Source organism: Pyrus communis, chromosome 7, assembly GCF_963583255.1.
Source record: "Pyrus communis chromosome 7, drPyrComm1.1, whole genome shotgun sequence".
Taxonomy (NCBI): Eukaryota; Viridiplantae; Streptophyta; class Magnoliopsida; order Rosales; family Rosaceae; genus Pyrus; species Pyrus communis.
The window spans coordinates 25,147,560-25,161,012 of record NC_084809.1 but is presented as its reverse complement, the minus strand read 5'-3'; the positions used below and the strand labels follow the sequence as shown (position 1 = coordinate 25,161,012).

The 13,453-nt window shown below is 36.8% G+C and overlaps 1 protein-coding gene across 1 annotated transcript; it reads left to right on the top strand.

Annotated features, from left to right (window-relative positions):
- Positions 1-5,361: 5,361 nt before the first annotated feature.
- LOC137740307 (ethylene-responsive transcription factor ERF053-like) lies at positions 5,362-8,092 on the top strand. Its single transcript, XM_068480169.1, has one exon. The coding sequence runs from the start codon at positions 5,874-5,876 to the stop codon at positions 7,224-7,226; it is 1,353 nt and encodes a 450-aa protein (XP_068336270.1). The 5' UTR covers positions 5,362-5,873; the 3' UTR covers positions 7,227-8,092.
- The last annotated feature ends 5,361 nt before the right edge of the window (positions 8,093-13,453 follow it).

The following is a 13,453-nucleotide window of genomic DNA, read 5'->3' as shown; positions in this document are numbered from 1 at the left end:
AAAGAGAGAGAGAATGATTAGAGAGTGCAGGAGTAGACCACGTACCGACAAGTGCCGATTCTCCACCGAACCTCGGAGGAAACTGTTTTGTGGTTGTTGACCTGTGCAAAGACAAACGGGCTATTGTCTAATGCTTCCACCGAAAGTGAGAGACCCTAACGTGGAGTCGTGGATCACTTGTACTGCATGCGCGCAAGCACAACTCCCCCATAAATATGCTTGCTACCAAACCTCGTTACCTCTCTCCCTAAAAGTCTGTTGTTCAGTTAACTACGAGTATTTTATTATTTTACTAAAAATTTCGGTTCGATTCTTCTTCTTCACTATCTCTTGTATAAGAAAGAAAAAAAAAAAAAAAAAAACAACGTCCTTGCATTGCAAATACATAGGCATTTAGTTATGCAAGTGTAAATATTTGACTATATGTAACAGAAAATAATTCCTCATTGTATTAGACATTTTGAAGATTAAAATGGAAACCAGTTGTGACTTTGTCATGATAATCCACTCTTTTAGGGTCAAGAAAGTTCATAGATGTATTTCAGTCTCTCATTGACCACTATTATGTGTTTAGTTAGCGCCAGGAATCAAACTTAAGACATGTTGTGTAAATACAGGCTTGAATTTGTCCCAACTATTGGCCCTCCCAGTGGTAATTGTATCTAGACAATTTTTTTAACAAATGATATTATTCATACTAACCAGAGGGGTTAGCCTTAATCTCATAATGAACTCGCAATATTGTGATTCAAATTCGCTTAATAGAACTTAAGACCTCTTACTTACAAGTGAAAAAGAATACCACTAGATCGTAGTACTAAATGGATGTATCTAAATAATTAAGATGGTGAAATTTTGTAAATGTTTAACGGTAAGAACTTGTGTGACAATTGGACGAAATCACAAGTGAGCATTTCATGTAATTTAACCTGAATACTTTAATCACTGCACATAATTAACAGTGGCCTTGATTGGTTTAGTGTTGAGGTTGACTTTCCTGTATTGGATTTGTTCCATGGATAAATCATAAAATGCTGACTAAATCTTCTTTCAATAAAAAAAAAATAATATAAGAATATAGACCAAAAACATATATCTAAATTAAAAAAAAAAAGTATTACGTTATGTAATTTAATTTTAATAAATCATGCATGGCCGGCTGGGGTTGGAATTTTGGTGACGTATCTTTGTTCGAAATAGTTGCTTGTTTGACCTTTTTGCCACCCCAAAAATTTGCTTTACTCCTTCAGGGGTTTCTTATGCACATCCGATAAACATCCAATGAATTCTAAAGTAGCAATAACCTAATATATTAAGAGAGCAATAAGTCTAGTCAAAATCAAAGATTAGTTACAGTTTCAAAGGTGCTATAGTTTTCTTAACTGAGAATAAACGATGGCGAGTTCTATTAATAATTGAAAAGAATAATAGTAATAGGGTATTGTGGATAATATTTGGGAGAACTTCAAACCCAAACGACTTGTGATCAGAGAATAAGGAATGACTGCGGTAAGAAATGTTTATTCACTCAATACAATTACCAAATTCTAAACGAAATGTTGTGAATGTTGATGATTAGATTATTACTGAACGAGCTTATTTCATATTAGTGACACATCATATAAGGATGGTAATTCCTTTAAGCCAGGAGAATCCTTGAGGGAATCAAGGAAATAATTTTGTTCCTTTTAGGATTATGATTATTTGCGGTGCAAACTAATTCCTTGATTACAGAGATTCCCAGGATACTATCCTAATTGGAATACCATTAGGAGTCGATTACTTAAGGGATAAACAGGTCTTTCTCGACAGAACAAACCCCACCTTCCAATCCAAGAGATTCAGAATCTCTAATCCCAAGGTCTATTTGAGAACCTTGGCTTGATCTGAGCCACTAGGTTCGATGACCTATAGCCACTTCGGCCACTACACAGTTGTTTAGACCCAAAATGACATGTTTGGCTGAGGATAATTATGGGCTTGACCCAGTATATAGGACATAATGTATCTCAGAATATTCTCAAGAAAAGCCCAGCCCAGTGAGGTTCGATCGAATGCTATCATAACATAGTTTTATCCGAATAGAAGGGTTGGTCGAGTCCTAGTATAACAAGGAGTCCTCAAAGGCCAATTATGCTTCGAATAAGAAAAGATGCCAAGAATCAAGGGTTGAACCTGGAGGATAATAGGGTTGAATTTAGAATCCTACATGAACTAAGGTTGGCCGAAACCTATTTGGATTTTATCAACGAATTATAGTCCGAATGGGACTCTACTTCAGCCATGCGGAACTGCTACTATAAATAGAGAAGGGAGGGCATCATTCAAGGCTCTTCAAATCAACACACAAATATGCCTTGTGCAAATTCTCGCTCTATGCGAAACGTCTCAAGCACCTTGTGATATTTTTATTTTACCTTTTTTCCATCAATACATCTTCATTTTGGATAAACAACATTGTGTTGGCAACCGACAACATCTTCAGTTTGGATAAACAACACTGGAGTTGTAAAATTAGCCGACCGAAGAGCACCTTCAGTTTGGATAAATAGCACTGTTTTGAGACCGACTGATTATCTATCCAAGTCTCAATCAACAAGGAAACAAGGAATCTTTGAGTCCTTGTTGGAAGAGGTCGTCTCATTAGCCTTCTCGACAAAGTGTGGTGTTACCAGGTTACGTAACATTCGGCATACTGAAAGCCAAATTTGATATTTTATGATTGGATACTCAAACATGCATTTCAAAGTTCGGCATTTAGACGACCGAACCATATTTACAATCAAGACACACATCTCTTTTGAGTACTTATGTCCCTACAATTTGGTACTAATTCGGCGCTCTTATATTCTCATGAATATAATTACAGTCACTGAACCTGACTCCAACGATTTGTGAACTTCGCAGAACTAACAACCTTATCTTTAGGCTCTCGAACTCGAAGGCCGAGACATGTTCCTTCCTCAGTCGCAATCACGAGATCAAGAAGTTAGTAGCACACCAAACGCCACACCAACATTCATTCACTCCCCAGTTGAGCTCGGCCGACGAGTTGGCACGTCCTGCATTCAACCTAATGACGTAGTTAGCTTATTAACTATTCGGTTTGTGCCCCACGTAGGCTACGTAGTTTTGAAAGTCAACAGCAGTCGAGGCCCAAACTCATGGTCCCACAACTTTTCGCGTCGATCTTTTGTCTATACAAATTGGTTGGCGCTGTTGATAGATCTAAACCAATGCCTTCTCAATTTCTTTCTAATCCTTTTGAAAGATTGACCACTATTCCAAATCCGGCTTTCAATGTTTTGTACGAGAAGGATCAGAACATAATAATCTAGATCAATTCAATTTTCTCCGATGACCTAATTCTTTTCACCGTTGGTGTTTTTCTAGATCATTTCAATTTTCTCCAATGACCTAATTCTTTTCACTGTTGGTGTTCAATCTTCATGCAAATTATGACTTCAATCTTTAAAAATGATTTCTTCAATTTCTTGGTCACATATTTACCCACCGCTCTTTTTTACAATTTGTGTAGAAAGGAAATTTCCTCAATTTCATATTATCATCAACAAATTAAGCAGTATTTTAATGCTCCAATTGCTACTGATGTGGTGGTTGATGATCCAAATTAGTTCGTCAATATAAGAATATTATTTCAAGGTGAAGAATATGAATTTTTAGGGTGCGAGTAACTATTTTGATCCATTAATTTTCTAGTTGAGTAATCATCTTCAATACGAGTTTAGCCAAAGTATCATTTTTTTTTTCATACACAACGATGTATTTTAGCAATGTTTGTATCCTAAAAGAATACGTCACTTAACCGTCCATAAGCCAATAAAATATATTTCTTGATTTGTTTAATTAGAGTGACATACTTGCATCGCAATTTCTGCTTTTGTGATCATTTCTTGTTTTTGGTCATTGATTTTTTTTTTTTTAATTTATTAGGAGTAGCCACAATTTGGTTGGTGTGGTTTTAGTGTAAAACTGAAATTTATTTCAGTTTAGTTCGGAGCAGTTTGGGGTAAGAACCGTAATTTTTGTTTGGTTCGGTTTCAAACAATATTGGTTTCGGCTTGTGCCTCACTTGTAGCAAGTCACTACTTTGGTTTTGATTTCATGCAATTCAACAAAAAAGTTTTGGTGTGTTTCTTTGTTTTTCTCTTAGCGGGTTTTGGCTCCGTCCCTCCGCTTGTATTCTTTTATTTTCACTTTCTTTATTTAATAAATTCAGAGATAGGGGACCCCCGGGGGGGGTGTGGTGGGGGAGAGGGGGGGGTTCATTTTTTCAGGGAGTTAGCCATTTCTAATCGCTCTGAGTAGGAATGAAGTAGCCTACTTGTAGTTGATGACTAATCCTAGTGTATTGGTTCTTTCTTCCAACATTGTATGGGTTTAGAGAGTAAGGTTTCTACTTTTGTAGTCTGACAACCAAGTCTTATGCGTAGCTCAACTCGCCAAATCCATTATCATTCTTTCGGAAAAAAAAAAAGTCGCTACTTTGAAATTTTGAATCATCCAACCCTTTTCCTGTCCTTTTTTGGACACTTATTCTTTGAAGGTTTAGGAGGCCATTGAGCTTGTGAACTGGCTTGAGAAGATATATGAACTTGAGAATGCAATATTTGGAAAGACCCTAGACATTGTGAAAGCAAAAGCAATTGATGAGAAGTCATGGACTCTTGTGAACTAAAAGCTTGAGATTGTCTTGGAGAAGTAAGAAAGGTGATGCTTGAATTCGAATTGGTCAACTCTACACAATACTAAAACATAAAAATATAACTTCCATTAGTTGTTATAAACTTTAAAAAGTCCAAAATTATTTTTTTATATAGATGTTCGATTCAATTTCTGTTCGATTTTAGATTATTAGTAGTCGTCTGATATTGTTCAGTTCGGTTTGAGTTTTGGTTTTGGTTTTTAGCTCAAGTGCCCATCCTAGAATTTCTCTCAATAGAAGAAAAAAGAAAGAGTTCAAAGAAAACACGGAAGTTCAAAGTCGGAAAGCTTCTTATTATTTCTAGAAATAAAATAATGTATTAGCTTTTAAAAGAAGTGTTATTATCACTCTTAAAATTTTATTTTACACTATTTACAAATGTATTTTTCTTTCAAATTTTAAAATATCAATAATAATTTCCGCTTTTAATGCAGTTAAAAAGACAGGTAAAGTGATGTAGATGTGCCTTCCCTTTTGGGGAAGGTGGGAGAGAGAAATTGGAGTGGAAGCAAGGAAACCCAGAAATACCAAGCCGTGTGGGTCCCAAACAAAGACAACCAATCCCGAGCATTCTACAAATTCTCTCTCTTTTCTAAAAAAGTCCCAATTCAAATCTTTTATCCCGAGCCTTATAAACCCATCTTCCTCCTCTGCCTCTCCTCACAAAAGTCCTCTGTCCTAGCTCCCCTGCTTCTTCTTCTTCTGCCACCCAAGAACTTCATATCCGCACGCAAACAATACACCCTACACTTCGTCGGCGCGGATATTCGTTACTTGCCGTCCCCTGCTCGCTCTCTTTGTTGATTTCAAGTTTCTGGATTCAGATAATTCAGATGGGTTCTTCAAGGATCTGCGCTTTCGGCATCCGATTCTGTTTTTTGTTCGATCGGATCAGCTATTGAAATCGAAACCGAGACTCCAAAATTCAATCTTTATTATTATTTTTGTTTATTTATTCCATAGGCCAAAACTTTCATCTGGGTACTTTAATTTTCATCTCTTCTGTTTTTTCTGATTTGAATTCTCGAATCATCGGATTCGATTTTCCCTTTTTCTTGCGTGACCCATCTCAATTTGTTTCTTGAATTTCCTATATTTGAGAGTTTCAAAGAGAAAGCGAGCAGGTAAAGCAAGCAAGCGAGCAACAATGTCTTCACCAAAAAAGAGTGGTAAGTCTAAGATGGAAACAAGCGGAGAATGGGAGGCGAACAAAGACAAGGAACTTGATTTTTCCTTCGAGAGGCCGCCATGGAAGCCCGGTTTTAGTGAGGCTTCAACGGCGTCGAATAGGCCTCTCAAGAAAGTCAAGAGCCCTGAAAGGCAAGACCCAATTCAAGCTTCACCTTCTTTAGCTCATCATCAAACACCTTCGCCAATCATCGCTCCCCATCCATCTTCTTCCTCTTCAAAAATAGTTTTTCCTTTTTCTTTCGACGGATCTCAACAGCCTATGATGCAATTCCCCCACCCGTTCAACCCCACAAATTTGCCTATGTTTCCCTCACCAATTCAACAGCAACAGCAACAAAATCCGCAGCAAATGATTTCTTTTGAATCCCACCAGCAGCAGCAGCAGGGGATGAGTTATCCATCGCCTTTTGTCGGAGAGTCGGTGAGTTGGCAGCAGCACCAGAAAATGCTTCAGCATTGGAGTGACGCTTTGAATTTGAGTCCAAGAGGGAGGGTGATGATGATGAACAGGTTGGGACCAGATGGCAGGCCAATGTTACGACCCCCGGCAATGCCTTATAATACTACAAAACTTTACAGGGGAGTGAGGCAACGGCATTGGGGCAAATGGGTAGCTGAAATCCGCCTTCCTCGAAACAGGACTCGCCTCTGGCTTGGCACCTTTGACACAGCTGAAGATGCCGCCATGGCTTACGACCGCGAGGCCTTCAAGTTGAGAGGAGAGAATGCCAGGCTCAATTTCCCTGAGCTTTTTCTCAATAAAGACAAATCAGATGTTTCAGTTTCATCAGCTCCAAGTTCAGCCACTATTTCGCCTCCAAGGCATGAAGGTTCAAAACCAACCAGGCACCGCAAGCAACCTCAAAAAATCAAGGGAAGCGCTTCGAATATAGAGGCAATGCCGCCGCCACCAATTCCACACACCCAAGAAGAGAATAGTACTGACAATGATTCGGGACTGGAGTCAAGCGAGGCTAAAGCGATTGACGAAGTTGAGGCGAATACGGATGGTGCTGGAGGAGGGAGTTCACAGCAAAAGGAAATTGTTTGGGGGGATATGGCAGAAGATTGGCTTAATGCAATTCCTGCAGGTTGGGGTCCAGGTAGTCCCGTGTGGGATGATTTGGACACCAACAACAGTCTTTTGCTGCAATCAGATCTCCCTTTTACCAATCCAAATCAGCAGGACTATAACATTAACATTAATCCTCAACAAGCGATTCAGAATTCAGGTTCGGGTTCGGGATCTGGTTCCTCTTCTTCCTCTTCATATCCCATGAAGAACCTCTTTTGGAAGGACCAGGATTGAAAAGTTCATTTATTTTAAATTTGAGCTCTGCACTTCACACTCACACGGTCACACCTCTAGGTTGTAGAACTAGTTTTAGCCCATTTCCCTCATCATTTCTCACTCGTTCCATTTTTCCGGAACCCTGTCAGAAATTGCATTTCAAACTTCTCCGTTATGCTTCTTAGACATCAGTTTAGTCGTCATCGCCCCTCCTACTTTGTCATCACAGCTGGTTGCCGATTTTCAAAAAGCAACCTATGATCCTAGAAGCCTTGTGACTTTTTATTACAAGGGATCTTTGAAGCTTCAAGTTTCGTACCAATCTGCTGCACAAAGGCTGCTTTTTTTGTCTTGTTTTTTTTCAGGCCTTTCAGCAGTGGTGGCAATCTGGTTCATGCTTTTATTTGGGCCATGCCTTAGTTTTTGTTGTTAGAGAGTAGAACTATAGTCAATTATCTTGTAAAGTAAATAATATAGTATGCGTAGGTAGGAAGGGTCACCGCTGTGTATTGTTCACGAGCATGTTTTTAGTTTTTATTTTGGCTGTGTCGATGTAGTAGATTAGTAAAGGCTGGACCGCAATAGAGAGAGACGGTTTTGTGATCTCCTTCTCAATCGGTCAAACCATCACGAGCTGTCGTCTTTCAGCTCCTGGCATGGAAAAGCCAAATTATATATAGGATTTGTACGTTTTGGATGTGATCATCCTTTGTCATATTACGTATTTGTAGATGTATCTCCTTTATGCATTATTATCGTGTGTGAGCCTTCAGTTTCTACTGCTTCTCTTGATTTATCTTGTTCTTTCTCTGTTTATTTTTAGTAATAAGTTTCTTGTCATTGAGAATGCAATGTTATCGTGTGTGAGCCTTCAGTTTCTACTGCTTCTCTTAATTTATCTTGTTCTTTCTCTGTTTATTTTTAGTATTGAGTTTCTTGCCATTGAGAATGCATGTGTGTGCAGGCTTCAAAAAGAAATGTGTGGATGAGTGCTGGTAATCTTTTAACTTGACAATGTCAACACACTAGAAATATTAGTTTAAAATTCAAAGTGGAGTTTCCTCAACAAAATATAAGTAAACCAAATTAAAAAAAAAAAAAAAAAAAAAAAAAACATTCGAATTCTAGTGAATTAAGACTATAAATAATAGATTTGTATGGTAAATATGATAGCTGATGAAGTTCTATTAAATGATTGAAAATGTTTTTAGAAAAAAAAAATTGTATTCCAAAAATACTCGAAGTATTTTTTTGGAAGAAGCAGCAGTTTTTTCCAATTAGCAACCGGACAAGACATTGTGGCACTAGCTTGCATCTATCTTTTTCTACCCACAAGCAGCTACTTTTGGATTTTCTCCTCCATTTCACCCAAATTCATCACTTTAGTCATATTTCTTCATCCAACTTCCCTCCTCAATTTCTTGACGCCACATCGCTAAGGCCCACCTACCAACAAGGAAACTTAGGTAAGAACTAAGAACACCTCACAGAGTTTATATACCACATACACCTAAATTAAAATTCTGAATTCGCCACTACTAATGACACAACTAGCAAGGATCTGTCCCAAAATTTCCTTAAAACTCCTCCTTTGCAATGAATGTGACCAATTCTTCCTTTCAAAAAAGAATAGGGCCTACTCTTCACCAACACCGTTTTTCAATTAAATGACAATAATTTTTATTGAAAATCCGCAGAAGGACAAGAGGACCACATAACCACAAAGACTTTTTAAAGTACTTTGAAGTACCCAACAACACTCTACGTATATTAACCGTTAATTTTTTGTTTAAAAAAAATATACAAATCAAAACCTAACAGTTAAAAATCAAAACAATACTTTATAGCACCCAAATTTTTTGCATAATTGCAGATGCACTTGATATTTTGGGAGTTCGTCTAACATTTTAACTTTAAGCACAATGAACAAAAGGACCTAGTCACCACCCGCACCTGCACGATGGTCGTCCAATCACCTACCTAATTTATTTCGAATACATTTGTAACTTTCAGCTTTTATTCAAAAAAAATTTGATATGTTTTAGATTTGGATTTTTAGTCGTTGAATCTTCTCATTGGATCCTTATCGAAAATTGGAGGACAAAATGTATAAGACATCTCATAACATTTCATTGACTTTTTTATTAATTCGTAATTTGAATGGGATAAGTTGAATTGAGGAATAATTGAAATGAGGAAGAGTGGGAATCAATTTCTTATTAAAGTTGTTCACGAAAGCATGATAACGAATGAAATTAATTTTATATAAGGTGTTTACTATTTTTTTTTTTAACAAATGATATTATTTACATTAAGAAAGTGAGAGAGTAAGTTAAGCTTTACAATTATCTTGTCATACTAATGTGGTTCAATTTCGCATTTGGTGAGAATTGAATATAAAACATCTCACTTACAAATAAAAAAAATATTACTAAATCGTAATACTAAATGACTAATGATTAATTTGAATGAACACCAAAATAAGCCGATTGATAAAAATATTAGAAAACTCCATAAAAAATAATAAAAAAATGTTAGAAAATGAAGAGCACTTTCGACATTAATTATTTTGATGGTTTTGATAGGAGTGACTGAGTGAACGATGGTGAGAGGTGGGGCCGGTCGTCGCCGTCCCATGAGATGAATCAAAATTTCTTACTTGTGACGGCACGATAACGATCAAGTAGTGACAAAAAACATGATTTAATTACAAATCATAGAGCTATTTCCCTATTTAAATCAATGATTTAGGTTCAAGTTATCGGATCTAAGGATTCCGTTGAAATTTAATCTAACGGCTACAAATAGGAAGTCATACTAAAAGTTATAATAATTGTAACCGTTAGATTAAATTTCAACGGATCGGATCAATTGATTTGTAAGCTCAAAATTCTTAGATCCAGAAAGGATCTGAATCCCAAGTTACCCTTAAATTAATATGAAGAATTCAAAATATCCGAAATAGTGGTGAGCCTGAGCCAGAGCCAGCCATAACCTAAATATTTTAATTTAATTATGTCACAGGGACTGCTACAAGATAATGATGATTATGTTGCCCATGAGTTGTGTAGCTTACATATGTCTTTGAAACTTTTTAATTCCAAAATTATGCACTTCTCCAAATGTTTTTGGAAGATCGACAAAGACAGAGAATTGAATTAAGATCTAGGAAACATTTTGAAAACAAAATTAAGTGTTGACACTTTAAAATTTTCTTCGTGCTTTTCTCATAAGTGAAATTTTTTTAGCTAAATATAATATGTCTGAAGTGCCAATGATAAGTTTCTTGCACCATCTCTCTTCTCATGCATCCCAAAGGAAAACTCTACAACTTTTTCTCCTCCAACAATCGGCCCCTTGATATGGCTTCGGGTCAGCAGTAGACTCCTTTTCTACGTTTTTTTTTTCTTTCTCTTTCATGCCTTATCCAGGGCCTCCCCCTTGGAAAGCGATCCTCTCCGGATCCCTTTCACCAAATCCTCTCAATCCATCAATTCAAGTCATTGAAATTTGATCTAACGGCTAAAGTTATTATAACATTTAAAAGGGTCCCTGTTTGTAGTCGTTGAATCAAATTTCAAGGGCTCGGATTAATGGATTGAGAGGATTTGGTGGAACGGATCCGGAGATGATCTTTTTCCCTCCCCCTTCCCCATGTCTTCACTTTATGTTTTGGAGCAACCCTCCATAGTTTAATAGAGCTCCATCCCAAGACCTCCTCTACATTCTCTTTCTGATTTTATATCTTATGGTGGGTCGAAGCACCTTCTTCCGTTATGTTAACGCTCAAAATTTATAGGTTAAAAACTAAAACAATTAACCCTCGATCAGCTCGGGAGCAGCTGATTGCTTCACCGATGCAAGGTTGGTCAGTGTGTATTGTCAAGGAAAATTATGGGTTATGGTTATTTGGGACAATGCTTTAAACTATTAGTAGATTACCAAAGTTTAGTGGGAGATCCAACATTGTATAATTGTGTACGTTAAGATCAATTATGGGTTATAGTTGTTTGGGACAATGCTTTAAACTATTAATATATGAACTAGAATATTTCTCTAAAGTTATTCAGGACAATACTTTTAATTTTTAGAGTTCATTTCACGTCTTTGAGTTTGCGAGTATTACATGTATTACTTTGTCAACATGGACTCGTCCTTGTTGAAGGAAAAAATGTTTGTAGTTTCTCAAGCATGTGTACAACTTAATGGCATGAAATTTTGGTATCCAACTTGATTACCTTTACATGATAGACTTTAGCATAAAATTAAAGATTAATGGTAGCAAGTGATTAAGTTCAGTAGTTCTTCATATAAAACTAGTGATTCTAAAGATATAATCATTAAGTTATATATTTAACTGCACATCTTTTCTGTAATAACCGCCTTATAGTGATAAAATTGATTTAGTCCTAACTTTATGACTACATAGGATGTTTATTTTTTATTTTTTTAAGGGAGATAATTGGTGACAAGTTACGATTATCCATCTCTTCCGGGAGCTGGAAAGACTCACAGAAGTATTTCAGCCTCCTCTGACTACAAGTCTGGTTTCCACAGCTTCCTTCCGCCGCTAGTTAATCTAAAATTGTTAAATACAAAAGGGACGTTAGGCCAAGTTTTGTTGGTGGTCCATGTGGTGAAAACAAAATTAATTAATTAAACACATGTGGTTAAAATTGGCATTTCAAATAATCAACTTAGGAGCTATACATGGGTGTTTGGACCCAATTTTGCACCATCGATCCTAGCAATCGAGGCAGTTGAGTGAGCAGAATTCTAGACCAATGGTTGAGATGATTTTAATTATTATGGAGGGATAATATTGTGTTTTAATCATAGTATTTATCTTTTAGTAATATATTGAATTATTTCAACTTAGTGTTGCCTAATTCCCCAATTGATTGGAATAATGATGAAATATGGGGAATATGGATGTGCATTAAGGCACGGCATCAGATAACAGCATGCAAAGATATTGGGGATATGTTTTGCATTTGTGGTATTGTTTTGGCCCCGTGAGTCATTCATCATTAGGTCTCCTGTGCAAAGTGGTATTTGATGGAAGATGGCATCTCAAGTGAGTAGCTGATATTGCTATTAAATTGCAATTCACTTTGCATGCATGGTTGCACCTGGACAAATGTCGTGGGAAAAAAAAAAGAAAAAAAGAAGCTTTATAGTTTGCATTAGGAGTCTTGGCTATGAGTGACGGCTTAATAGGATAAAGCAGAAATGGATCCTCTCTAAGGCAACCCCTCGGGATCCTCCTGACCAGTGTTAGTGGGCCGTTGGATTTTTATCCAACGGCTTTAAACAGGAAGGCCCTCTAAAAGTTATAATAATTGTAGCCGTTGGATAAAAATCCAATGGCCCATTAACACTGGTCAGGAGGATCTCACGGGGTTGCCTCGGAGAGGATCCATTTCCGGATAAAGCAAGGCTACTAATGGAGTTTTGATGATGAGATAAGAAGCCTAGGTGGGCTAGGCTTCCGATGTGATGTGATAAGCCTAGATAGGCTTTTATTTTGTTTAAAAAGTCAGCCATCTAGAAGATTGGCTATGCCATGAATTAGTCTTTCATTCTAATAGTTTGACTTTCAGTTGGTTTCTACGAAATTATCAAGTTGTGCCAAGCAAAAAAGTATGGATGTTATAAATACAAAGTTGCAGGCAACATTTAAAGCCCCTTAAAATCAACACATAAATTGCCCTACGCAAATCTTTTCAACAACCTTTGAGATTTTTTCCTCTTTCCCTTTCTTCCGGCCAACACATCTTCAGTTTGGATAAACAGTACTATGAAGGCAATTGGTGACATCTTCAGTTTGGATAAACAGCACTGGAGCCGTAGAATCAGCCGACCGAGGAGCATCTTCAGTTTGGATAAACAATACTGCTTCGAGACCTACTGGTTATTTATCCAAGTCTCTGTCAAGAAAGATTTTTTAGTCCTTGTTGGTAAAGATCATCTTGAAGAATTCAAAATATCTGAAATAGTGGTGAGCCTGAGCCAAAGCCAGCCATAACCTAAATATTTTAATTTAATTATGTCACAGGGATTGCTACAAGATAATGATGATTATGTTGCCCATGAGTGTGTAGCTTACATATGTCTTTGAAACTTTTTTATTCCAAAATTATGTACTTCTCCAAATGTTATTGGAAGATCGACAATGACAGAGAATTGAATTAAGATTTAGGAAACTTTTTGAAAACAAAACTAATTGTTGACACTTTAAAATT